The sequence below is a fragment of the Mobula hypostoma genome, chromosome 9 (assembly GCF_963921235.1).
Source record: "Mobula hypostoma chromosome 9, sMobHyp1.1, whole genome shotgun sequence".
NCBI classification, from domain to species: domain Eukaryota; kingdom Metazoa; phylum Chordata; class Chondrichthyes; order Myliobatiformes; family Myliobatidae; genus Mobula; species Mobula hypostoma.
The window spans coordinates 100,253,271-100,279,557 of record NC_086105.1 but is presented as its reverse complement, the minus strand read 5'-3'; the positions used below and the strand labels follow the sequence as shown (position 1 = coordinate 100,279,557).

The following is a 26,287-nucleotide window of genomic DNA, read 5'->3' as shown; positions in this document are numbered from 1 at the left end:
AACGTTTCAGATTTTTGTAGAAATTGATAGAATTTTCTTCACTGGTTGAAAAAAATGCTGTAGAGTGAAGTGTGTAACCTTAAAATTAAACCTGGCTTCTCAGGGTGGGTGACAAGAAGCAAATCTTCACTCAGAGGATAATCCAGTCTAAAAAGCTGATGGTGCTGAGACCGAGCTTTATAGATACTGTTGGGTAATGGTTTTAAAGGTTAAGGAAACATGGTGAGTAAAAATAATTCTCTGTTTCATCCAAAGTCTAACTGAATTGCAGAACGGCTCAAGGGGCAAAGTAGGCTATTGTTTCTCCTTTTACCAATTTACAACCGATACCTGTCCTCCAGTTCTGATCACATCCCTCCCATGGCTTGTGACCCAAAAAACACATCCCAACTGGAAGCCGTTGATAGGACTGGACAATCAAGAGCAAGGGGCTCAGATAAAAATAGTGAGATAGAGAAGCAGAAATGGAAAGTGAGAAATTGAATAGGAAATTGTAGGACATAACACACACGGAGCGAATTCCGCACTTGTACTCAAATGCTCCTTCCATCGACTGACTCAATTCTCAGAAGACATTGACGAAAGCAGTCTATTATTCAAACTCAAGTTGAGAGCCAGTGAGCTAATGTTCAGAACTAATCAATCAGAGAATTTGTATTGGGAAATATTTATAAATTTTTAAAAAACAGATAGTCTATTGGTCAGCCAATAATTTGGAGGCAAGGCTGGGTTCATGATTGAGTTCACATCAACTAATCCATTGTTCTGCAAAGAAGATTCATTTAGTTATTGAACAGAGTCTGTTTAAATAGAATAATCCCAGTCACTCAAGCCAAATGTTGATACTGGAATTAACTGATATTGAATTGAAGCACTTAGTCCATCTGTACAGTAAGTATCCTTCACTCTCTGGATTTCTGAAAAAAAAACTACAGTGCTTACAACAGGACGTGTTTGTACAGTGTATTCCATAGGTTCATGAATTTCTGTCACTTATGACAGAATCTATAACAAATTCCTCCAAAATAAGCAGGATAATTTCTGCAGGAAAAATGCAGTGAGTAGAGAAGAATGAATTATACGTGTAAAATCAATATTGTCACTTACAATAATCTAATTGTCAATATCAATTAAGAGGAAAATCACCTAATCTTCTCCACTGCGGCTGGGTATAACGTTCCCACTCTAACCAACCAGCTAATAAAACAGAGTTCTCTGGGCTCAGTCCCAGAGTACAAAGGATATCCCAACAATATAGAAAGAAACATGATATTGCTTTTGAAAGTTTATAAGAACACAAGATGTTATTTCAGGTATACTCACAATATTAATAAACAAGGGCTAGTTTTTTTCCAAGGTCAGATTTCAAAGAAATTTGTAAATAATTAAAGGGGAAATGTGTTCTTGGACAGTTTCATCACTTGCCATAGTGTTTTCCTCAGAGCGTGTGCTCAGTAACCATTGCGTGTATACCAGGACAGGTGGCTGATGGGAACCACAATTGCAGACCTCCATTAAAACTGGAAATCTAGTTCTAGTTTTAATATGTTATAGGCCATAACTGCAGCAATAGTTACATTGTCACAGTAGCTCAGATTTTGTTTATGAAGGCACTTTTAGAAGTTTTCGTTGGGTATAGAAATGGAAGTATTGTGCTATAGTAAACACAGGCATCGATATGTCAATAGTCGATAGGTCTTTGCTAGTTTAAACAAGCTTGTTTGAAGGGCTATCAACTGCATTAAAGATTATTCTGTCCTCAAGACCATCCCTTTATTTCAGTACTCTACTAGTTTGTCAAAATTGAGAGTATTTGCTGTTATTCTTAGAGATCCTCAAGATCAAGAATGACTTGTTTCCATTTCAGTTTTGTGGGCTCTGGGCTTGCAGACAAGGCCAGTTTGGAAGCTACAGACTCTTCCACTGATGGAGGAGGAGATAACTGATGGATTGGGCCGATTTATAGCAGCTCTAGCGACACAATGATTACTCTTGAATGTTGGGAAGGAGGTTGATAGGACAGCATGTCAAGGGCAAAATGATTCAATGCTAAAACGTCTACCCTCATCTGGCTGTTTCAGTAGTTTATAATAAAACACCCTAGAATATTGTAAGGCAGGCTTTTCATACAGAATTTGACAGCTTAGCTGCTCAGCTGGATATCAAAGACTCAGTTGGCCTATTTAAAGAGAGTATGTCTTACCATTGTGCAGTAGTGCTGTGCATTAACATTGGTTGCCAACCTACATAGCAGAAAGTTGTATAATGTGCATGAGATGCTTTTTGAAATAAACTCTGCAACATGAAGAAATGAGAATAAGATATTTATTCCTTGCAGCCTCAGTTTCCAGAGAACTGACTGGAAATGATGAGAGGATCCAGACCCAGCTGCATGGGCAGCCTTGTGAAGCCTGCTACACCTACAGCAACGTTCCCTGGAATATCTATGCCCGCAAAGAGGTATGAGGACCTAGGGGTTGTGGATTATGGAGACTAGAAGTAACTTTGCGCATCACCTGAACTCTACTCATTAAAACCCTATAAAGATCTTCAAATGTCATTTTCACTAAACAGTGTTGTCAAGTTTCTTTGTACAATCACACTAGGTCATTTTCAGTACAACATAACCTGACTTATTGCCATTTAGCTATAAACCACAAAGCAAAAAGCAAACTCTCAACAGGAGCTCCCTCACCCTCAGGTTCAGAAACAGTTGTCGCCCTACAATCATCAGGCTTCTGAACAAACGTGGATAACTTCACTCATCACTACTCTGAACTGATTCTTCAACCTACAGACTCACCTTCTCGGACTCTTTACAAAGCATATGATCACTATTATTTTTATTTGCAGTTTGTCTTCATTGCATATCGGTTGTTCATCAGTCTTTGTATATTTTTTCATAAAATTCATTATTTTCCCTGTAAGTGCCTACAAGAAAATGAATCTCAAGTTAGTATATGGTAACATATACGCACTTTGATAATAAATTTGCTTAGAACTTTGAAATTTGACCGTTGCTATCTAAAGGACAGATGGTACAATGAAGGGTGAGGGATGGGAGAGAGATCCCAGAAGGTCAGAGAGATCTGGGCATGCCTCTGAAGAACAGTGTCTGCAGAGAGCATATTCTTTGTGCAAATGGGCATTAGGGACCAATAAGGATCCAGGCCCTAAGTAACTGGTCTTCACTGCTTGGGAATGGAATGATCTTCCTAATGCAATAAAGAACAGCAAACTGTGAGACGTGACAGAAATCAGCAGCAGCCTCAAGTGATCAAGTTTACAAAGCTATAAGTGAGTGTGACCTTGGCCTCCACAGAAGAAAACAGGCTGCCAAATTACAGGAGCCAAGGAATGGACACAAAGAATGCAAATTGGCCCTTTAAGTAACATAGCTCTGATCTCATAGTCTGATCTACGAGAAGACCCGTGGGGTGCTGAAGATTTTCCTGGAGAATGTGATCAGGGATGTGGTCACCTACACTGAGCATTCCCAGAGGGTCACTCCCATGGATGTGATGTCCACTCTGAAAAGTAAGAACCACACTGCTAGTAAAAGCTGGTTGTTCTGTGAGTGGTAAGAACTGTCATTCCTCAGACTATTGATGTTGAACATGACATTGGAGGTGAATACTGTATGTTACAACATTGTTGATATAATTTGGGATCTTCTATTCAAAAAAAGTTACTGTAATGAATGAAAATCCCACGAAACAGTCAAGAGAATTTCCAATTATGTCCCCAGACACTCAGCTATGGGTTTAATATTTCCATGATGTAGCTCCCAACTCATTTTCTCTCTCTTTTCTTATTCTAGGTGTTTTATCCAAATGACAATTTCCACAGTCCTGTAGCACTGGATCTAATTTTCCGACAGGTAGGCGAGTCAGTGCATTCACAGTTCCCTTAACAAAAGAGATGTTGAACTTGGGCCAATCTTTCAGAATGACTATCTCTGATATCCCTATCCTTAAGCCTGATGAACTAAAGGGGAGTTGGACAGGAGGACGTATTTTTTGGTGATACTTGATAGTTTCTGGCTCCCTGAGTCTGCCTGCCCTCATGTTCCTTTCTCCTTCTAACGAATGTGAGCTTTCTCAAGATCTAAGATTCAAGATTCAAAATTGCTTAATGTCATTTCCTGTGAACAAGTGTAAAGGAGAACAAAATAATTGTTACTCCGGATATGATGCAGCACAAAAAAAATGCACAAAAGATAAAGGATACAATAATAATAAAAAAACACAATAAATATAAATACACAAGATAGCTTACATACATGGATTGATTGTGTGTCCATAAAGTGACGCTAGTCTGTACATAAGGTAAGTGACAGGAAATGATACAGTAGGGGTGGAATTAGTGGTTGGAGGTGTTGATCAGCCTTACTGCTTGGGTAAAGTAACGTATCTTGAGTCTGGTAGTCCTAGTGTGGATGCTAGGTAGCCTCCTCCCTGATTGGAGTGGGACAAACGGTCCATGAGCAGGGTGGGTGGGATTCTTCCAGGTGGGCCCTTTTCCAGTACCTTTCTGTACATGTGTCCTTGATGGCAGGTAAGCTGGTGCCAGTGATGCATTGGGCAGTTCTGACTACCCATTGTGGAGCCTTGCTGTCTGCCGCAGTGTAGTCTCGGTAACGAGAAGTGATGCAACTTGTCGGGATGCTCTCTACTGCGCAGCTGTAGAATGACATGAGTACTGTTGTGCAAAGGCCAGCTCTCTTCAACCTCCTCAGAAGGTAGATTTGTTGATGAGCTTTCTTGACTGTGTAGGATGTGTTCTGGGACCAGGAGAGGTTGTGTGTGATGTGCACACCCAGGAGTTTGAAACTGCTCGCCATTTCCACTGCTGTGTCGTCGATACGAAGAGGTGTGTGAGTGGCTCGTGTTCTCCTGAAGTCTCCTGCAGTGAAAATCCAGGAGAGCCTGAAATTAGGGTACTGGGAGGAGTAAAGATTGCAGGTTATCTGACCAAGAACGTTAACCCCCGAAACAATCTGGTCAAAAAAATTTGTCTTCAGTCATGTGACATTCTGTCTCACAGGAAGATTTCATTCTAATTATCTAATATTATGTGTGAGTACCAGTCAGAAATCGATGTTCCTGATTTTAAATGTTTGGGATATCATAATCAGAGTCAGGTTTACTGCCACTGACATTTGTTGTTTAGTGGCAGTACGACAGTGCAGTATTACTATAAATAACAATGAATAGTGAAATAGAGGAATAACAAGGTAGTGTTCATGGGTTCATGACCATTCAGAAATTTAATAGCAAAGGGGAGAGGCTGTTAATAAAGTGCTGACTGTGGATCTTCAGGCTCTCGTATCTCCTCCCGAGAGACAGTAATGAGAAGAGGGCATGTCTCAAATGGTGAGAGTCCTTAATAATGTTTGCCACTTTCTTGGAGGCACAGCCTTCTGAAGATGCCCTCGATGGTGGGGAGGACTGTGCCCAGACTGGATCTGGCTGCGTCTACAACCCTCTGCGGCCTCTGTCGATCCTGAATCTTCCATAGCAGGCAGTAAATGCTCTCCACTGTACATCCACAGAAATTTGCAGGAGTTTTTAGTGACGTACCAAATCTCCGAAAAGTTCCTCAAGAAGTACAGCTATTGACATGCCTTCTTTGTTATTTAATCAACATGTTGGCCCAGGATAGATAATCTGAGACGTTGATGCTTAGGAACTTGAAACTGCTTGCCCTGTGCACTGTCGAACCCCCAGTGAGGACTGGTCTGTGTGTTCTCCCAACTTCCCCTTCCTGATGTCCACAATCACTTTCTTCATCTTGCTGACAATGAGTGCAAGTTGTTGTCGCGACGTCACTCAACCAGCTGACCTATCTTACTCCCTGTCGCCGTCGGAGATCAACAGTGGTGTCATCTGTGAACTTATCGATGATGTTCGAGCAGTGTCTAGCCACACAGTCAATGTTGAGAGAGTAGAGCAGTGGGCTAAACAAGCATCCTTGAGGCGTGCCTGTGCTGACTGCCAGTGAGGAGGAGATTTTACTACCTATCCACACTAACTGTGCCCTCTCAATAAGGAAACCAAGGATCCAGCTGCAGATGGTGGTACCGAAGCCCAGGATTTGAAGCTTATTGATTAGTTCTGAGCAAAAGTAGTGTTAAAATGCTGAGCAGTAATTGACAAACAGCAGCCTGACGTATGTACTTCAGTTGTCCAGGAGCTCCAAAGCTGAGTAGAGAGCCATTGAGATTGTATCTGCTCTTGTCCTGTTATAATGGTAGGCAAATAGCTAAGGGCCCAAGCCCTCGCTCAGGGAGGAGCTAATTATTGCCCTGAGCAACCTCTCATCACAGTAGGTGAGAGTGCTGCCAGGAAGCTCAGCCTGCTCTTCGTGGGCACAGGAACGACTGACAGGTGGCAACCTCTGACTCTTCAACAGTCCAGCCAGCTGGTCATCACAGGTTTTTCATACCCTGCCCGACGAAGGTTCACCCTCTAGGGGGTCAGAGGTGATCATGTTGTTGTTGAGCACCATCAAATCGGCGTCGACTCTGGACCATCTGCCTCAAAGTCCAGAGCTGATGCCACTACACCACCGGCTGGCCCGAGGACGATGAGGATTAGAGGAGGTGACCAAATAAATACACTTAAACTGAGCAATGCACACAAAATGCTGGAGGAACCAAGCAGGCCAGGCAGCATCTAGGAAAGGAGTACGGTCGACGTGGCCTGCTGAGTTCCTCCAGCATTTTGTGTGTGTTGCTCAGATTTCCAACATCTGCAGATTTTCTTTTGCCTATATTTAAACTGCCCTTCTACAGGAAAAAAAAACCCTGCTCGGCCCCTGCAAAACCAATACTAATGTAATGGAATCTAACAGGTAGAAAATAAAACATTAAAATGAGAAACAATTAATCTATTATGAATCAATGAATTAAATTCAGCAACACGCCATTAGAAATTTGATAAATCAAGTTAAAAAATGCAACTGGAATTTTGTAAAATAAGTGATACCAAGAGACTTTGCCTGCAGACTGTTAATGACCACCTTTTTTTTAAACTTTTATTTAACCTTCATCTGAAGTCTTATTTTAAAATTGTAAATCCTAATATGATTGGGTGTCCAATAGTGAATTGGTGTGGTATATTTTTCAATAACTATTGGTGAATAAAGAGGGCTATGGCTCTTTTCCATGGACCTTGTTTTATCCTCCCCCACAACAATGTTAACTCAAGGCAGCTTGTGTGGGATCAAAAGTGGTCACAGGATCTGGAGCAAGACTCAAAATGCCGGAGGAATGCGGCTGGTTAGGCAGCGTCTCTGGAGGAAAATGAACAGTCGACATGTCAGGTTGAACCTTTATCAGGACGGGAAAGAAAGAGAGGAGACAGCCAGAATTAAAAGGTGGCCAGACAAGGAGGAGCAAGAGCTGGCGACTGATTGGTGCATCCAGGTGAAAGGGGGATGATGGACAAGTAGGGGAAGGGGAGAGTGGGAATGGTGTCGGAAGCTGGGTGGGACGTAATAGGTGGAAGTGACAAAGGGCTGGAGAAAGTGGGATCTAGCAGGAGAAGACAGTGGGCTATGGACTATGTGACAAGGAGGTTGCAGAAGTGAGATTGATTGCCTGGTTGAGTGGCGTGGCAACAACAACCTTGCACTCAACATCAGCAAGACCAAGGAATTGATTGTGGGCGGGGAAGTCAGGAGAACACACACCAGTCCTTATTGAAACGTCCATAATGGAAAGGAAAAGCAGCTTCCAATTCCTAGCTGTCAGCATCTCAAAGGACCTATCCTGGACCCAGCATATTGATGTAATTACGGAGAAGGCATGACAAGGCTTTACTTCATTGGGGGTTAAAGATCACACTGAATATTTTAGGAATAGATTCTTCCCCTCTGCCATCAGGTTTCTGAATGGTCCATGAACACAGCCTCGTTATTCCCCCTTTGCATTATTTAGTTATGTTTGTAACTTCTGGTAATTTTTACGTCACACACTGTACTGTTGCTGGAAGACATCTAATTTCACAACATATGTCAGTGTTAATCGACCTGATTCTGATTCTGATCCTGAATAGAGGTGGTTACAGGACTTTGTTATCAAGAAGAACATTTATGTTATTCACCAACTGACCAGAAAGTGACGCAAGTGAGTTTACAGACTGGCTGAATCTATTCCAAATTGTGAAGGTATCATTATGAGTGAGAGATTGGATAACTAGATAATAGTTAGGAATAAATTGTGCTATTTTGGGTGAAATAGCAAATAACTTTGTGTTATTTATGGCTATTCTTCTTCATTAACTATTTGATAATTAATTAGCTTAACAGCAATATATCTAGCAATGCTAATTACACCTCCCCACTGTAATGAATGGAATGAAAAACAGGTAAGATTGATATGAAAGAACAATTACTCATAGGGAAGAAAGGAGAAACTAGTTCTTTCATTCATAGGAATTGCCATTCTTAAATTTTTTATATTTAATAAGATTACAGGAGCTCATTAATATGTAGCGATGTCCATAGCTGAACATTTTTAACTTGGAGATGAGGTGTATATAGACTTAGGCATATCACAGGTTTTGTAACTCTCTGAAACCTTCTGAACAATGCTAGTATGTTTGGTTCTTTTTGTGCATTTGCTTGGGATACTGAAAATACTAAAGGTTTATCTTTACCATAGCTTCAACTAGCCTCTCTTAAAATTTGTCTCTCGATCTCGTGAAATTATCTACTGTTCTCCAATGATTGTCTCTGCGGAACCATCCTTTAACTTAAGTTTCACACTCCCTGACTTTCTGGCTGCATACTCTGTGGTCCACATGAGCTTTACTCCATTTGTTTTTGATCCTGACTGTCAGCTACAAGGCTTTGCTTGCCTTGGAAATCTGCGACCCTCACCTGATCTTCTACCTGGCATAATCTTTCTAGTCTCTGTGCCAGAAATTATTCCCTCCAGCTCTTTTTCTTCCCCTCCAAATTTGGCCACAGAAGGCTCAATCTCGTTCTCAAATGGCCTAGCTGTACAGCCCTCCTTGTTGAGGAAGGCATTGTCCTGTTCAAGAGAAGGAACCAAGCAATTAGATCCTTTGTTCAACAATTGTGTTTTCAATGTTACCTTCACAGTTCAGCTCAGCTTTTGAACATGGGGTGACAAAGAGATGTTAAACCATGCTGAATCCCATTGGTGTGTGTAAAATCTACAGATTGTGCTGACTACAACCACAGACATACCAGAGACAAATTCTCAAGGCTAGCCATGTGTTCTTAGAACAAGCCATAATTTCTCAATATTTTTCTTTGTGATGGTGGAAGTTCTGCCGTCAGTACTTAGAGCTATTTTCATTGGCAGCTTACCAGAATGCAGACATAACCTACTCCAGCTTGCAAACAAAATGCACCCTGTAGTCCCGGCATAAAGTATGCATTGACCAAATCTTCTATGCTTATGTCAATACCCTGCTAAAACATGAAATCTTGAATGTGGCAATCCTCTGGTACTAGGTATGAATGTCAGTGAGGATATAACCACAGAGGCTAATAACCACTCAATGAACCTACACCAAACATCCTTGATTCACAATTTATTTACACAGCCTTCCTTGGGCAGGAATGGCCAATGGAATCTCATTAGACGTAACCAGAAATTCTTCCTCAATAGCCTACAGTGTGAAAATTCTCTATTCCATTCTGTGGTTGCATCTTGCTGTGCCGTCTGCCATAAAGCATCTGTTTTTAAGTGCAGGCACCCCAGCCCAGGGTTATAGTTGAGAGGTTGCCATCATTTTTTTGTAGGCCAGACATAGTCAGGAGCAACCCTGAGTAAGTGACCCAGATGAAAGATTAGTCAAGGAAGAATTTATCGAACAAGTACTGTAACTCAAAAATGACAGCATAGGTACCTTCTCAATCTACAGAGGATAAAAATTATTTACACACATAATCAGCCTTGTAGAATAGTACAACAGTTTTAAAATCACCTGTATTATAAATGTCTTGAGTTCAAAATGACCATTAGCAGGGCTATAGATTGTTCACCAATTAGAGCATGATGCATTTCAGCAGCAATTTATCTGCAAACCACAACCCATTGTAATACCGTGCTGTGGAGTTATTCAAAAGGTAATGTTGAAAACCTCTGAGTAAACATGTTTACTTCTGTTCAATAGAAAACAGATAATGTTACCAATAACTGTTGCATATAGTGTAACTCTTCATCAATTTATGAACATTCTATTTATGAATTTTCATGACAATGTCATGGACCCTTCGGAATACGTGTCTTCAATGTACACGTCACAAACAAGAGAAAATCTGCAGATGCTGGGAATCCAAGCAACACGCACAAAATGCTGGAGGAACTCAACAGGCCAGGCAGCATCTATGGAAAAAAGTACAGACGCCGTTTCAGCCCCTGTTGAAGGGTCTCAGTCCAAAATGTCAACTATACTTTCTTCTATAGAGGCTACCAGGAAAGTGGATGAAGGGAAGGCAGTGGATATTGTCTACATGGATTTCAGTAAGGCCTTTGACAAGGTCCCACATGGGACGTTAGTTAGGAAAATTCAGTCGCTAGGTATACATGGAGAGGTAGTAAATTGGATTAGACATTGGCTCAATGAAAGAAGCCAAAGAGTGGTAGAGAATTGCTTCTCCGAGTGGAGGCCTGTGACTAGTGGTGTGCCACAGGGATCAGTGCTGGGTCCATTGTTATTTGTCATCTATATCAATGATCTGGATGATAATGTGGTAAATTGGATCAGCAAATTTGCTGATGATACAAAGATTGGAGGTGTAGTAGACAGTGAGGAAGGTTTTCAGAGCCTGCAGAGGGACTTGGACCAGCTGGAAAAATGGGCTGAAAAATGGCAGATGGAGTTTAATACAGACAAGTGTGAGGTATTGCATGTTGGAAGGACAAACCAAGGTAGAACATACAGGGTTAATGGTAAGGCACTGAGGAGTGCAGTAGAACAGAGGGATCTGGGAATACAGATACAAAATTCCCTAAAAGTGGCATCACAATAGGGTCGTAAAGAGAGCTTTTGGTACATTGGCCTTTAGTAATCAAAGTATTGAGTATAAGAGCTGGAATGTTATGATGAGGTTGTATAAGGCATTGGTGAGGCCAAATCTGGAGTATTGTGTTCAGTTTTGGTCACCAAATTACAGGAAGGATATAAGTAAGGTTGAAAGAGTGCAGAGAAGGTTTACAAGGATGTTGCCAGGACTTGAGAAACTCAGTTACAGAGAAAGGTTGAATAGGTTAGGACTTTATTCCCTGGAGCGTAGAAGAATGAGGGGAGATTTGACAGAGGTATATAAAATTATGATGGGTATAGATAGAGTGAATGCAAGCAGACTTTTTCCACTGAGGCAAGGGGAGAAAAAAACCAGAGGACATGGGTTAAGGGTGAGGGGGGAAAAGTTTAAAGGGAACATTAGGGGGGGCTTCACACAGAGAGTGGTGGGAGTATGGAATGAGCTGCCAGATGAGGTGGTAAATGCGGGTTCTTTATTAACATTTAAGAATAAATTGGACAGATACATGGATGGGAGGTGTATGGAGGGATATGGTCCGTGTGCAGGTCAGTGGGGCTAGGCAGAAAATGGTTCGGCACAGCCAAGAAGGGCCAAAAGGCCTGTTTCTGTGCTGTAGTTTCTATGGTTTCTATGGTTTCTATGGTGAGGAAGAGAAATGCAATGTTAGTATTCATTTCGAGAGGATTAGAATATAAAACAAAGGGTGCAATATTGAGACTTTATAAAGCACTGATGAGGCCTCACTGGTGTATTGTGAGGAGTCTTGGATCCCTTATTTTAGAAAGGGTGTGCTGAAACTGGAGAGGGGTCAAAGGTGGTTCACAAAAATGATTCCAGGATTGAACGGCTTGTCATATGAGGAGTGTTTGATGACTGTGCCTGTATTCACTGGAGTTCAGAAGAATGAGGGGTGACCTAATTGAAACCTATCAAATGGTGAAAGGCCTTGATAGAGTGGATGTGGAGAGGATGTTTCCTATGGTGGGAGAGTCTAGGACCAGAGGACCCAGCTTTAAAATAGAGGGGCGTCCTTTTAGAACAAAGATGAGGAGTCATTTCTTTAGCCAGAGAGTAGTGAATCTGTGGAATTTGTTGCCAGAGACAAGTGTGAAGGCCATGTCTTTATGTAATTTAAAGGGAGAGGTTGATTGATTCTTGACTGGTCAGGGCATGAAGGGATGCGAGTGAGGGAAAGCAGGAGATTGGGGCTGAGAGGAAAAATGGATCAGCCATGATGAAATGGTGGAGCAGACTCGATGGGCCGAATGGCCTAATTCTGCTTCTGTGTCTTATGGATATTTAAGAGACTCTTGGAGAGGCACATGGATGAAAGAAAACTGGAGGGCTATGTGGGAAGGAAGGGTTAGATTGATCTCGGACCAGGTTAGGGGTCAGCACAACATTGTGGGCTGAAGGACCTGTACTGTATGTTCTATGGTTACAGTAGTCAATATTCAACTGCCTGAAGCTTAATAGCGCAACATCTACACTTCAAATAAATGTACAAATACTGCAGCTACACACTGAAATCTAATTCAATTTGGTAATTTTATGGAATAGGAGATACTTGTGAATTATCTACAAGCTAGAATCCCATTAGTCAAAGGGGAGGAAGAGTTGATAAAGGTGTATATAAAGAAGCGGATCCTTGGGAATAAGTTACAGCCTCAAAAAAGAAGAATTTAGCTTGGAAAGGCGGAAATTTTCATGAAGAGTCCTTTGTAGAGATGCCATGCAACTTCTTAACACCTCTGTTTCTGCTTTAATTTCTGCAAGATCGTGCACGACACATTCTCTGAAACGTGTGTGCGGCTGGACAAAGAGCAGCAAATGAAGATGAGATCGTTACTCGGTCAGTATTCTGAAATCTCCCAGGAGAAAGGATGGAATGAGGAAAAAAGGGAAGGCTATCAGAGTAAATGAATTTTAAAGTGGGTGGAAGTATTATACCAGCATGAGTTCTAAGGTAAAACAAATACAAGTGATGGAATGAAAATCAAAAAGCTGCAGATGCTGGAAAATTGAATTAAAAGCTGAAAATACTAAAAGTCTCTGCATGTCGGGCAGCACCTACTGTGTAGAAAGAGAAACAACTAATATTTGAAGCTGAAGGCTCTTCATCAGTATACAAGAAATGAGAAAATGGGTTAGTTTTAAGCTGCAGAGTGAATGGACAGGGATAAATTTGACAGAGGAAATATTTCTGAGAGGAAGAGACAAGGTTTCCAGGGTGATAAACCGTTGATGAAGCAATATAGTTGATGGGACAATGAGAGCAGTTAGTGAGCAGAAAGTAAATGAAGGAAGATGTAGAAGCTGTGAAATTCAGAGTGTTGAACCTACCTGGCAGGTCAGTGTGTGCTGGTGGAGGGAGAGAGACTGTCAATACTACAGATAGATGACCTACAGCATTACTGACCAATTCTGATATAAATAGAGAAAGTAAGTAATCTGAAATTGTTTATTTGAAGTTGATTCTACATGGTGAAACGTGCCAGTCAGAAGATGAGATGCAAACAAGAGAAAATCTCCAGATGCTAGAAATCCAAGTAATACAGACAAAATGCAGGAGGAACTCAGCAGTCCAGGCAGCGTCCATGGAAAAGAGTAAACAGACGCTGTTTCGGGCCGAGACCCTTCTTCAGGACTGTTTGGGGCCCTGAATGGTAGTGAGGGAGGAGGTGAAGGGGCAAGTAGAATGTGGATGCGGGGGGAGAGGAGAGCTACCTCCAACAGGATTCCACCATCAAGCACATCTTTCCCTGCCCCCCTTTCCGCTTTCCGCAGGGGTTGCTCCCTATGTCCCTTGTCCCTTGTGCATTCGTCCCTCCCCACTGGTCTCCCTCCTGGTACTCATCCTTGCAAGCAGAACAAGTGCTACACCTGTCCCTACACCTCCTCCCTCACCACCATTCAGGGCCCCAGACAGTCCTTCCAGGTGAGGCGACTCTTCACCTGTGAGACTGCTGGGGTGATATACTGTGTCCAGTGCTCCCAGTGAGGCCTCCAGTATATCGGTGAGATCTGTTATAGATTAGGAGACCGCTTTGCCGAGCACCTACACTCCATCCAAAAAAACAAAGCTGGATCTCCTAGTGGCCACCCATTTTAATTCCACTTCCCATTCCCATTCTGACATGACAGTCCATGGCCTCCACTACTGCCACAATGAGGCCACACTCAGGATGGAGGAGCAACACCTTGGATTCCGTCTGGGTAGCCTCCAACCTGATGGCATGAACATTGACTTCTCTAACTTCCAGTCCTTCTCTTTCACCATTCCCCATTCCCTCTCTCACCTTATCTACTTACCTGCCCATCACCTCCCTCTGGTGCTCCTCCCCTTCCCTTTCCCCCACGCCCTTCTGTCCTCTCCTATCAGATTCCCCTTTCTTCAACCCTTTATCACTTTTACCGATAAACTTCCCCACTCTTTACTTCACCTCTCTCCTCTCCCAGTTTCACCTATCACCTGCCACCTTGTACCTCTTCCTCTCCTCCCCCCACCTTCTTATTCTGACTTCTAATCTTTTTTTCACCAGTCCTGATGAAGGGTCTCGGCCCAAAATGTCGACTGTTTACTCTTTTCCATAGATGCTGCCTGGCCTGCTGAGTTCCTCCAGCATTTTGTGTGCGTTAATTAGACAGAAGATGAAATCTTTTTCCTCATGCATGTTTTGGGCTGCATTATAACAGGCTTATAGACCCGGGATAAGGGTGGGGGAAGGATGATGAAGAATTAAAGTGATAAGCGTCTGGAACTGCATCCTGATCATGGGTTTCCTGGCAAAGGGATCACCCAATCCACATTTAGTTTGTCCAGTTTAGAGGAGGCTACAATGTGGGTCCTGAATGTAATACATTGCAAGTCAATCAGTGCTTTACCTGAAAGGACAGTTTTGTAGGAAGGGAAGTGGTGATGCATAGAAAACCACCAGAATAAGATTTACTGATGGAAAATGGAAGAACTGATCAGGAAGACGTGAAGGTTATGCTTCCTTCCAAACACTGAATGAGGGTGGGAGGGGAAGATATGGCTGATATTTACTGCCCTTGTGGAAGATATGAAAAATTTACAACTTTTGTGACTAACTTTCATTCTGCTCTCAACTTCATGTGGTCAAATTGAACAACTTCATCTTCAGCTCCACTTAGCTGCTCCGTTTGAAAGGAAGGCTATGCACAACATTTAGATTAGATTAGATTATGAGGACACTCAGTCCTCGTTTATTGTCATTTAGAAATGCATGCATTAAAAAATGATACAGTGTTCCTCCAGAGTGATATCACAGAAACACAAGACAGACCAAGACTAAAGATTCAAGATTCAAAAAACTTTAGTGTCATTCTAACCATACGTTAGCTCTGCAGGGCAGAATGAGACAGTCTTTCTCAGGGGCAGTGCAATTATAACATAACAAATGCAACACTAAATAATAAACACAATAATAAATAGTAAAACACAATAGCTACATGTCAGTTAAAATCAGTTATAAGTGTCCAGTGCAAGTTAAAAGTGTCCAAAGCAGAGTCAGGTAGAGCAGCTACTTAGCAGTCTGACTGCCTGTGGGAGGAAGCTGTTTAGTAGCCTTGTGGTTTTAGTTTTGATGCTCCTGTAATGTTTGCCTGATGGCAGAAGAACAAACAGTTCATGGAGAGGGTGTGAGGGGTCTTTAATGATGTACTGTGTCTTCTGGAGGCATCGACTCTGAAAGCGGTCTTGGACAGAAGGTAAGGAGACCCCAATAACCTTCTCTGCTCCCCTAACCACCCTCTGCAAGGCGTTTTTGTCGACAGCATTGCAGCTGGAGTACCAGGTTGTGATGCAAAAGGTCAGCACACTCTCAACCACGCCTCTGTAGAATGTAGTTAAGATGTTAGTGGGGAGTGATGCTTGTTTAAAACTGACAAAAACCACATAATTATAACATATAGTTACAACAGTGCAAAGCAATACCGTAATTTGATAAAGAGCAGACCATGGGCACGGTAAAAAAAGTCTCAAGTCCCGATAGCCTCATCATCTCATGCAGACGGTGGAAGGGAGAAACTCTCCCTGCCATGAACCTCCAAGCACCGCAAACTTGCTGATGCATTGGAAGCACCCGACCGCAGCCAACTCTGAGTCCGTCCGAAAACTTCGAGCCTCCGACACCGAGCACCGAGCACCATCTCTGCCAAGTGCTTTGACCCCGCCCCGGCCGCCGAGCAACAAGCAAAGCCGAGGACTTGGGGCCTTCCCCTCCAGAGATTCTGGATCACACAGTAGCAGCGGCAGCGAAACAGGCATTTCAGAAGTTTCACCAGATGTTCCTCCGTGCTCTCACGTCCGTCTCCATCAAATCAGGATTGTGCACGGCACCCTACTTGACAGATAACAGACATCACCACCTGAGTGGCCACTGCGAGCTGCGTTGTGCCGCCATCTTCTCCTCCCAGCTTCTTGCGGGAACCTTAGAACAGTCCGTGTTTCTGCCCTCCCTCATTGATGACCATATTAGCACTACTTCCTGCACTCATACAGATCTGAACCTGAACAACACACACAACGTGCTGGAGGAACGCAGCAGGCTAGGCTGCACCTGTGGAAAAGAGTACAGTCAGCGTTTCAGGCCGAGATCCCTCAGCAGGACTGGAGAAAAATCAGATGACAAGTCAGAGTTAGAGGGCGGGGAGAGGGGAGGGAGAAACACGAGGTGATAGATAGTTAAAACCAGGAGGGGGGAGGGGTGAAGTAAGGAGTGGGGAAGTTGATTGGTGAAAGAGATAAAGGACTGGAGAAAGGGGAATCGGATAGGAGAGGACAGAAGGCCATGGAAGAAAGAAAAGGGGGAGGAGCTTCAGAGGGAGGTGATGGGCAGGTAAGGATATAAGGTGAGAGAGGGAAGTGGGAATGGGGAATGGTGAAGTGGGGAGGGTCATCACCGGAAGTTAGAGAAATCGATGCTCATGCCATCAGGTTGGAAGCTATCCAGCATCTGCAGGTTTTCTCTTGTTTGTTATTGGAGTACTATTTCTGAAGCTTATCTAATGAAGACAAAACAGAAGAACAAGAGTAAACATTAGGGTAGTAGACCAGTAGGACCACATCATCTACCCAGCCCTTGTGGCCATGTTGGAGGGTCCAGGCCGGCCAGAGAGTCCCCCATCTGCGGTAGATTCCTGCCAAAATAATCTGCTTGTTCCTTCAGAAACCACTGCTAGGAGCTGCAAAATGACAGTATAAGGGAGATCAGTGTAGTTACAGCCAGTGTAAGGTGCTGGGGTAAGGAATATGAGGCTTTATTGACATCACTGGAGAGTCAGTAACATAGGGTATAGATAAGAGTGACGCTAAGTAAACTGTGAGAGACCTGAAGGAATATCAATGGAAAGGTCAGTTTCTGGCATTAATGCCCTAATAGGATTTGGCCCCATTATAGCAGTGTAGAAGTCACAGACAGATAGGTCAGAGTGAAGAGTGATGGATTAAATTGACTGTATCTTAGTTGATAATCCTGTTTCCTTCATACTAAAGCTTTTTCTTTGTTTGATCCCTTCTACTCAGCATTTTTAAAAAATATATTGTCAGTATTTACCGTGAAATGCCCAAATGTTAAAGAGCCAAACGTCAGTCTATCCTTGATATTTAAAAGCTTTCCTTTTGAACGAACGTAATGTGCATCTGCAGCTTATATAACATGACTTACTTCTCTTCTTCAGCTGAAAACAACATTCAAGTTTCAGCCTTGGTGAAAGATGAAGCTGCTAAGAGGAAGATTGTGATGGCAGCCAAAGAGTCTTGGGACGTGTACTTCTGCCGTTTGTTTCCTGCATCTGTGAGAACAACTTTCCTGGATTTGTGTACTTCATTTAATTTGCCTGACAGTTTTAGCGATGCAAATTTGCAATGATTGATGAATCTCTTGCAGGGCAGTGTTGGCACTGGAGTGCAGGTTCTGGGAGTGTCCCACAAAGGAATTAGTCTGCTGAAACTAGTGAGAAGCCGTAACACACCAGCAGAGAACCTGAGGGTACTCAGAAGTTACAGGTACAGAGAAAAGACACACTTCTGCTCTCTCCTTATCCTGTCCAGCTGACATGCCCCATCCTTGTGTGCCTTTTTAAAGTTCAAAATCCAAAGTAAATTTATTATCAAAGTACATACATGTCACCATATACAACCCTAAGATTCATTTTCTTGTGCGCATACTCAATAAATCTAATAATCATAAAAGAATCAATGAAAGACTCACCAACTGGACAGACAACCAGTGTGTAAAAGACAACAAACTGTGTAATTACAGAGAGAAAGAAAAAAATTGAATAAATAAACAAAAAATAAATACATGGATAGATAAATAGATAGATAGATAAATAAATAAGCGAGAGAGAGATAGATCAAGAACATGAGATGAAGAGTCCTTAGTGAGTCCATAGGTTGTGGGAACAGTTCAGTGATGGGCAAGTGAAGTTGAGTGAAATTACCCCTTTTGGTTTTAAAGCCTGATGATGAGAAGTAATAACTAGTTCTTGACCCTGATGGAGCGAGCCCTGAGCCTCCTGTGCTTTCATTCTGATGATGGATTCTGCTTTACTGCGACAACGCTCATGTAGATGTACTCACCGGTGGGGAGTGCTTTACCCGTGATGGACTGGGCCACATCCGCTACTTTTTGTTGGATTTTCCATTCAAGGGCACTAGTGTTTTCATACCAGGCCATCATGCAACCAGTCAATATCCTCTCCGCCATACATCTATAGAAGTTTGTCGAAGTTTTACATGTCATGCCGAATCATCACAAATTTCTAAGGAAGTAGAGACGCTGCTGTGCTTTACTTGCCTTCCTCTGTGATTTTTTTTTGGGCAATAAAGCAAAGTTTTAACTGACTATACCACTACACCAGGGATTGTTGTTGTTTTCACAAAGTACTTTACCTCAGAATCTACTGCCAATAAACACCAGCCACAACTGTCCTCCCAAGGATACTCTTGACTATTGTAGCCCTGCCCCGTTCATATCCTGGTTAGAAGTGGCTGACACTCCAGAAGTGTAACAGTTGAGAGCTTTGTTTTCTGTAATCAATACAACACCAAGCAAGCCTCCAAGGAAGCCTCTGCCATTGTCTCAAAGCCATTGCTTACAATCCTTAACACATTCTGCTTCCTTGTTACCAATACATTGCCTCTTCCTGGCTGAGTTAGACGGCATCAAAACTTTGCAGTATATCTGAATCTGAAACGAGCATTTCCATCACAATGTATAATTTTTGCCTCCACATTACCAACAATGTCCCTACTTCACTGCACTCCACTATGCTACTGAAATCCTCATCCAAGCCTTTATATTTAACCTCATATTTACAATTTCGTATTTATAATATACAGTGGATTCAGATTAATTGGGAAAGCCGCTTATTTGGGTCAGCTCTTAAAGAACAAAAACTAATTGAGAAAAGTAGGCAAGATTCCCTTTGTTTATTTCGGACACCATGCTGGCTGGGCCACGTCCGTCATTTGAAGGATGGTAGACTGCCAAAGGACATCCTCTGCGGTGAACTAGCAACAGGCAAGAGGAACGTTGGTAGACCCCAGCTTCACTTCAAGGACCTGTACAAGCACGACATGAAAGCCTTAAAAATCAACACCGAGTGCTGGGAGGATACGGCAGATGACTGCAACAAATGGCGAGGTACTCTTCAGCAGCACCTAGAGCAAGGCGAAAGAGTGATCCTGAGTCAGTCTGAGGAGCGGAGAGCTAAACACAGAGCACAGCGGACAGCAGACAACAATTCCACGATGCCCTACTCATGCAGCAACTGTGACAGAGCCTACCGTTCCAGCACCGGCTTCAACAGCCACAGTCGACGCTGCTCAACAAACCAGTAACTACCAGAGGCGCAGTACCCATGGTCGACCACGACCAACGGAGGCCACTCACACACATATGCTGCTTAATTGGGACAGGAAACCATTTCCAAACAGTTTCTAACTAGTGTTAGTCATGTGTACTACTTTGGCCGTAAGACACTAGACCATGATTAGAGTGAAAAGTTTTGAAACAGGGTCAGGTGTGTGTGTTTGTGTTCAAAAAGCAGTGATTTTTGTCACTGATATTTGGTGAGAAGTAAGCAGTAAGACAATTCAGAACCGTTTTGCTCACTGCGGTTTCAAGCATTCAGGCTTGGAGATGCCAGAAACGGCCGGGAGAGTAAATGAAATGATCTCACTACTTCAGCAAATTAGAAACTACAAAGAATTCGAAGGAATTGACAAACATCTTGGATGTTACAATGAAAATGAACATTTGGAAGAATCATCGAAAGTATTGTATGAAGGCAGTCCATTATCTGCACTAGGTGTCTGCGCTGTTTTTGTCGAAAGAACACAATGGTGCACACTGGATGAATTCCTCTATTGATAACTATTAGGAACTAATGCACAGTTTTAAGGTACTGTAGTAGGATTGGAAGTGTTCTAATTTGTTCTAGATTGTACTTAAATACTTAATTTGTTACTCAGTTAAACTTACACCTTTTTAATTATTTGCATGAAACTTCAGCTAATTAACACAACTGCTTAATTGTGCCAAAATGTACCGGTCCTGATTGTGTCCCAACTAACTATAATCCACTGCATTTATAAATTGTTATATTTGTATTATAAGGCCATGAAACCATAAGTCATAGTAATAGAATTAGGCCATTCGGCCCATTGAGCCTGCTCCATTATTCCATCATGGCTGATTTATTTATACTCCCTCTCAACCCCATCCTCCCACCTTCCTCCCATTAGCACTGATGCCCCGAGTAATCTTTCAACCTCCATTTTAAATATGCCCAGTGACTTGGTCTCCACAGTCATTTGAGGGAATCAGTTCCACAGATTCAACACCCTCTGGCTAAAGAAATTCCTCTTCACCTCTATTCCAAAGGGACATCCTTCTATTCTGAGACTGCTCCCTCTAGTCCTGGACTCTTCTACTGTTGGAAACATCCTCTCCACATCAACTCTATCTAGGTCTTTCAATATTCAATAGGTTTCAATGAGATTCCACCCCCACCACCCGTCTTACATTTCACTATATTAAAGATGCTACAGTGTGTAAAACAAAACTTACTGTTTTTACATGGGAACATGCGAATCAGGAACAGGATGAGGTCACTCACAGGAAAAAGATGAGGCGCTGCCTTAGGGGCTTTGACGTGTTGTTGCAGTGCATCTTGTAGATAGTACACACTGCTGCAACTGTTCGTTGATGGTGGAGGGATTGGATGCTTGTGGAAGGGGTACCAATCAAATGGGCCATTTTTACCAATGTTAATCCTTCCTCGTGTAATAGGAAGTGCCTGAGTCATTTAGAGATGTGATCCTCCCTAATCTTGTGAAATTAGTAGCATCAGTGTAGATATAATAATCTGCCATCAACTGGTTCCTCTTTAAGTGGGAAGCATGTCCCTGTGGCAAAGGGAGTCGCTCCTGATTAAGTTTCTCAGCTGTCTAGTTTGAATGATAACAAATGCCCAGCAGCAACCACCATCCCCAAGGAAAACACGTAATATATGTATAGAGCAGATCTTCCCAAACTCCCCCAAATCCCAACTCAACCTCTGAGGTCCTCTTAATTCAGAGTTCCAATCTCTGTTTTGTTTCCCCCACTCTCAAATCTCTGAATTGCACTCTCGAACTTTTGACAATAAGCCTACCCACACCTCTGAACTCCCATTCACTAAATTCCTCACTTCTGTACTCTGAGCTCCAATCCTCCAATCCCACTCACACTTCCCCCCACCACCACCACCAATCTGTGTTTCTCCTTTAACCTTTAAACTGTCCCATTGCTAACATCCAGATTCCTTCCAATTCTGTCTATGAGTTACCAGACTCTCTACGTTCAGTGGCTACTTTATTAGGGATATTTTGTGGCTTCCTGCTGCTGTAGCCCGTATCCACTTCAAAGTTCAAATTATTGTGCATTTTGAGAAGCTTTTCTGCAGCCCACTATTATAACGTGTGGTTATTTGAGTTAATGTTGCCTTCCTGTCAGCTTGAAACTACCTGGCCATTTCCCTCTGGCCTCTCTCATTAACAAGGCATTTTCACTCACAGAACTGTTGCCCAGTGGATTTTTTTTTTTGTTTCTCACACCATTCTCTGTAAACTCTAGAGACTGTTGTGCATAAAAATCACAGCCCGATCAGCAGATTCTGAGATACTCAAACCACCCCATCTGGCACCAACCATCATTCTACAGTCAAAGTCACTCTGATCACATTTCTTCCCCATTCTGATGTTTGGTCTAAACCTCTTGACCATGTCTGCATGCTTTTATGCATTGAGTTGATGCCACATGATTGGCTGATTAGATATTTGCTTTAGCAAGAAGGTGTACCTAATGAAGTGGCCACTGACTGTATATTGCAATTCTGCATGTTGGACTAGACAAGGATCCTAGTTTCCAAGAAGCCTTGGAAACACAGAGCTATAATTTTATAAAAACAGCCTAATCAGTATCATTATGATTGCTTTACAGCTACACAGACATCATGTTTGTCACCATCCCTTCTGAAAACATGTTGGATTTCAACCTCACCAATGAGAAACTGATTTTGTTTTCCTCCAAGGCTCCACAAATAAAGAGTATGATTGATTACTTCATCACTGAGCTGAAGAAGGTGGGTGAGGGCTTGTTTTCAGTCGGATTCATGCAGTCAGTGTATGAGGGAGGTTTCAAAACCCATTCATGAATCCTGTCATGTAGCAACAGAATTCTAAGCTTTAAAAACAATAGACCTTGGTCAGTGAGTGGTCATCTCTCCTTTGTGAGACAAAGCTTCAAGATTGTTTCCAAAGATTTGGACAAATTACACAGATTTTTGCTTTGCTATGAGAGCACAGCACTGTGCAATGGCTTGTGTTGTGAAAGCAGCACATTATCCAAGGGACGGTGTTGAATAAACACAGTCCCATTGGGGGTGGTTTTGAGGGGACATTGAGTTATCAAAGGGGGGGTGTTGAATAAACACAGTCCCATTGGGGGTGGTTTTGAGGGGACATTGAGTTATCAAAGGTGGGTTGCTGAATAATCACAGTCTCACTGGGGGTGGTTTTGAGGGGACATTGAGTTATCGGGGAGAGTGCTGAATAAATATAGTCCCATCGGGGGTGGTTTTGAGGGGACATTGAGTTATCAAAGGGGGGGGTGTTGAATAGACACAGTCCCATTGGGGGTGGTTTTGGGGGGACATTGAGTTATCAAAGGTGGGGTGCTGAATAATCACAGTCCCATTGGGGGTGGTTTTGAGGGGACATTGAGTTATCAGGGTGGGGTACTGAATAAACACAGTCACATTGGGGGTGGTTTTGAGGGGACATTGAGTTATCAAAGGGACAGCGCTGAATAAACACAGTCTCATCGGGGGTGGTTTTGAGGGGACATTGAGTTATCAAAGGGGGGGTGTTGAATAAACACAGTCACATTGGGGGTGGTTTTGAGGGGACATTGAGTTATCAAAGGGGGGGTGTTGAATAAAAACAGTCCCATTGGGGGTGGTTTTGGGGGGGACATTGAGTTATCGGGGGGGTGCTGAATAAACACAATCACATTGGGGGTGGTTTTGAGGGGACATTGAGTTATCAGGGTGGGGTACTGAATAAACACAGTCACATTGGGGGTGGTTTTGAGGGGACATTGAGTTATCAAAGGGACAGCGCTTAATAAACACAGTCCCATCGGGGGTGGTTTTGAGGGGACATTGAGTTATCAAGGGGGGGTGTTGAATAAACACAGTCTCATCGGGGGTGGTTTTGAGGGGACATTGAGTTATCGGGGAGAGTGCTGAATAAATACAGTCCCATTGGGGGTGGTTTTGAGGGGACATTGAGTTATCAAAAGGGGGTGCTGAATGAATATAGTCCCATCGGGGGTGGTTTTGAGGGGACATTGAGTTATTAAAAGGGGGATGCTTGATAAACACAGTCCCATTGGGGGTGGTTTTGAGGGGACATTGAGTTATCGGGGGGGTGCTGAATAATCACAGTCCCACTGGGGGTGGTTTTGTGGGGACATTGAGTTATCGGGGGGGGTGCTGAATAAACACAATCACATTGGGGGTGGTTTTGAGGGGACATTGAGTTATCAAAAGGGGGGTGCTGAATAATCACAGTCCCATTGGAGGTGGTTTTGTGGGGACATTGAGTTATCAAGGGGACAGTGCTGAATAAACACAGTCCCGTTGGGGATGGTTTTGAAGGGACATTGAGTTATCGGGGAGAGTGCTGAATAAATGCAGTCCTATTGGGGGTGGTATTCAAAGGGGCAGTGCTGAGGGAGCAATGAGTTGTCTTTCAAATGAGGTATTAAATTAAAACTGCCTGCACTCTCATGTGGATGTGAAACATCCCTTGATAAAAGACCAGTGGAGTTCTGACCAGTGTCCCTGCCAATATTTACCTCCCAACTAACACTGCTAAAACAGATTTTCTGGTCTTTAATATTTCATTACTTGTGGGTTATTGATTTCTCTGATTCATTACATTGACTAAAACTTGTCTACGCAATATTAAGTGGATGTTCAGTCTTTGACTAAAGAGCACCAATCAATAGTCTAGGTCACAATGCTTAACCTCAAATATCGTTAAGTTTTAAATAATAAAAAAAAATTTGAAGGTTTTCTAGAAATGACCCTTCTTTAAAGTGTGACTGCTCTGCACAAGCAGACATAACTGACAATAACAGCGTGTTTCTCCTGTCAGCTGGGATTGAGATATCAGCGAGCAATCTCTCTGGTGATGGGAGGTTGGATGTTGTGATCTCTGCTTCCCTGGTCTCTATTGCCTCTTAAGTGCTTATTTCTTTATGTCTTTCTTCATTAACATTAACAGTATCTGCTTTCTCCTTGCCCGTATTCTGCTCACTATCTACTTTATAAAGTATCATAAAATATTTTGTTACGTGCCCTGTGATGCATAATAACTTGGTTGTTAGAGCAGAGAGCTAACGCCGCCTGTGTTGTGGCCACTTGCAGGATTCTAATTATGTTGTAGCAGTAAAGAGTCACATCACAAACGACAGCTCCTTCCTACGATTTCACAAAGGAGACATCATCTGCCTGCAATCCTCAGATCGTGTGGAAGATGGTCAGTAATTTAACTTTTCATTCTTAGAGCTCAGCTAAAAACCTAAGTGGCTACTGCCTTATGCTTAAATCTGAACACTTGAATTAGTTATAATGAGCTAGGTTGTCCAACCAATGCCTTTTGTGGAGTATTGGGCCGTAAAGAGCAGGGATCTTCAGTATCCTTGTGTATGAATCACTGGCGACCAGTGCGCAAGTGCAACAAGCAATTAGTGAGGCAACAATAAAGTGATCTTTATTGAAAGAGGATTTCAGTGCAAAAATAACAGCATTTTACTGCAATTGCATTTGATCCTGGTAAAACTGAAACTTTACGTTTGAGTGTGGAGCCAGTTTCTCTGTCTAATGAAGAAATATTTGCAATGACAGTAACCTGATTTATCCTGGAGAAGAGAACAGTCTGATGCGGAGTGATGAAGCTGAATGAGTCTATACCCTCCAGAGAGCGGATTTCATTTAAATATGAAATATTCCTACGTAGCTGGATAGGGTAGTTGCAGACATGATGATTCCCCTGGCTGGGGTGGCTGGAACCAGAATTCACACTCAAAATAAGAGTTGCTCATTCATGACTGAAATTAGAACAATTATTTCTTTTTCAGGATTGGAAATTCTCTACCAGCAAGGAAAATGAAAGCTCAGTGGAATATTAAAAATGGGAATTCACATATTTTTTGGATACTGGGGGAAATCAAGGGAAAAGTGCAGGAAAGAGGCACTGAGGTGAAAGGGTCAGCCGTGGTCATACTGAATGATGGAGCAGATACAAGGGTCCAGATACTGAGCCAAAAGCACCATGAAGTGCTCTCATTAGCCTCGTAAAACTACATGCTCCTTAACTGGTTGGTGTTGTGGGTTGGCAGGGTGGGGGAGCATGATGAAAGAAGTTGCAGTTCTCTTCCCACTGTTGCATAACACAACAAAGACCAGTGATCACCAAGGTCTGAGCAAAACCAGGGTCATCACATGTGCACAGAACAGTTGATTTTAGAACCTCGCCATAATTATAACCATATATATATAACCATATAACAATTACAGCATGGAAACAGGCCATCTTGGCCCTTCTAATCCATGCTGAACTCTTACTCTCACCTAGTCCCATCAACCTGCACTGAGCCCATAACCCTCCATTCCTTTC

General features: G+C 42.6%; 1 protein-coding gene across 1 annotated transcript in view; it reads left to right on the top strand.

The window, feature by feature from the left end:
• The window catches only part of myo15aa (myosin XVAa), a 215,240-nt gene that overhangs the window by 89,399 nt on the left and 99,554 nt on the right, over positions 1–26,287 (top strand). The window contains exons 39-45 of the mRNA XM_063059557.1: positions 2,339–2,460; positions 3,821–3,880; positions 12,805–12,880; positions 17,731–17,846; positions 17,940–18,058; positions 22,542–22,683; positions 25,036–25,147. Coding sequence (XP_062915627.1) covers positions 2,339–2,460; positions 3,821–3,880; positions 12,805–12,880; positions 17,731–17,846; positions 17,940–18,058; positions 22,542–22,683; positions 25,036–25,147 — 747 coding nt within the window. The remainder of the gene's footprint in view (positions 1–2,338; positions 2,461–3,820; positions 3,881–12,804; positions 12,881–17,730; positions 17,847–17,939; positions 18,059–22,541; positions 22,684–25,035; positions 25,148–26,287) is intronic.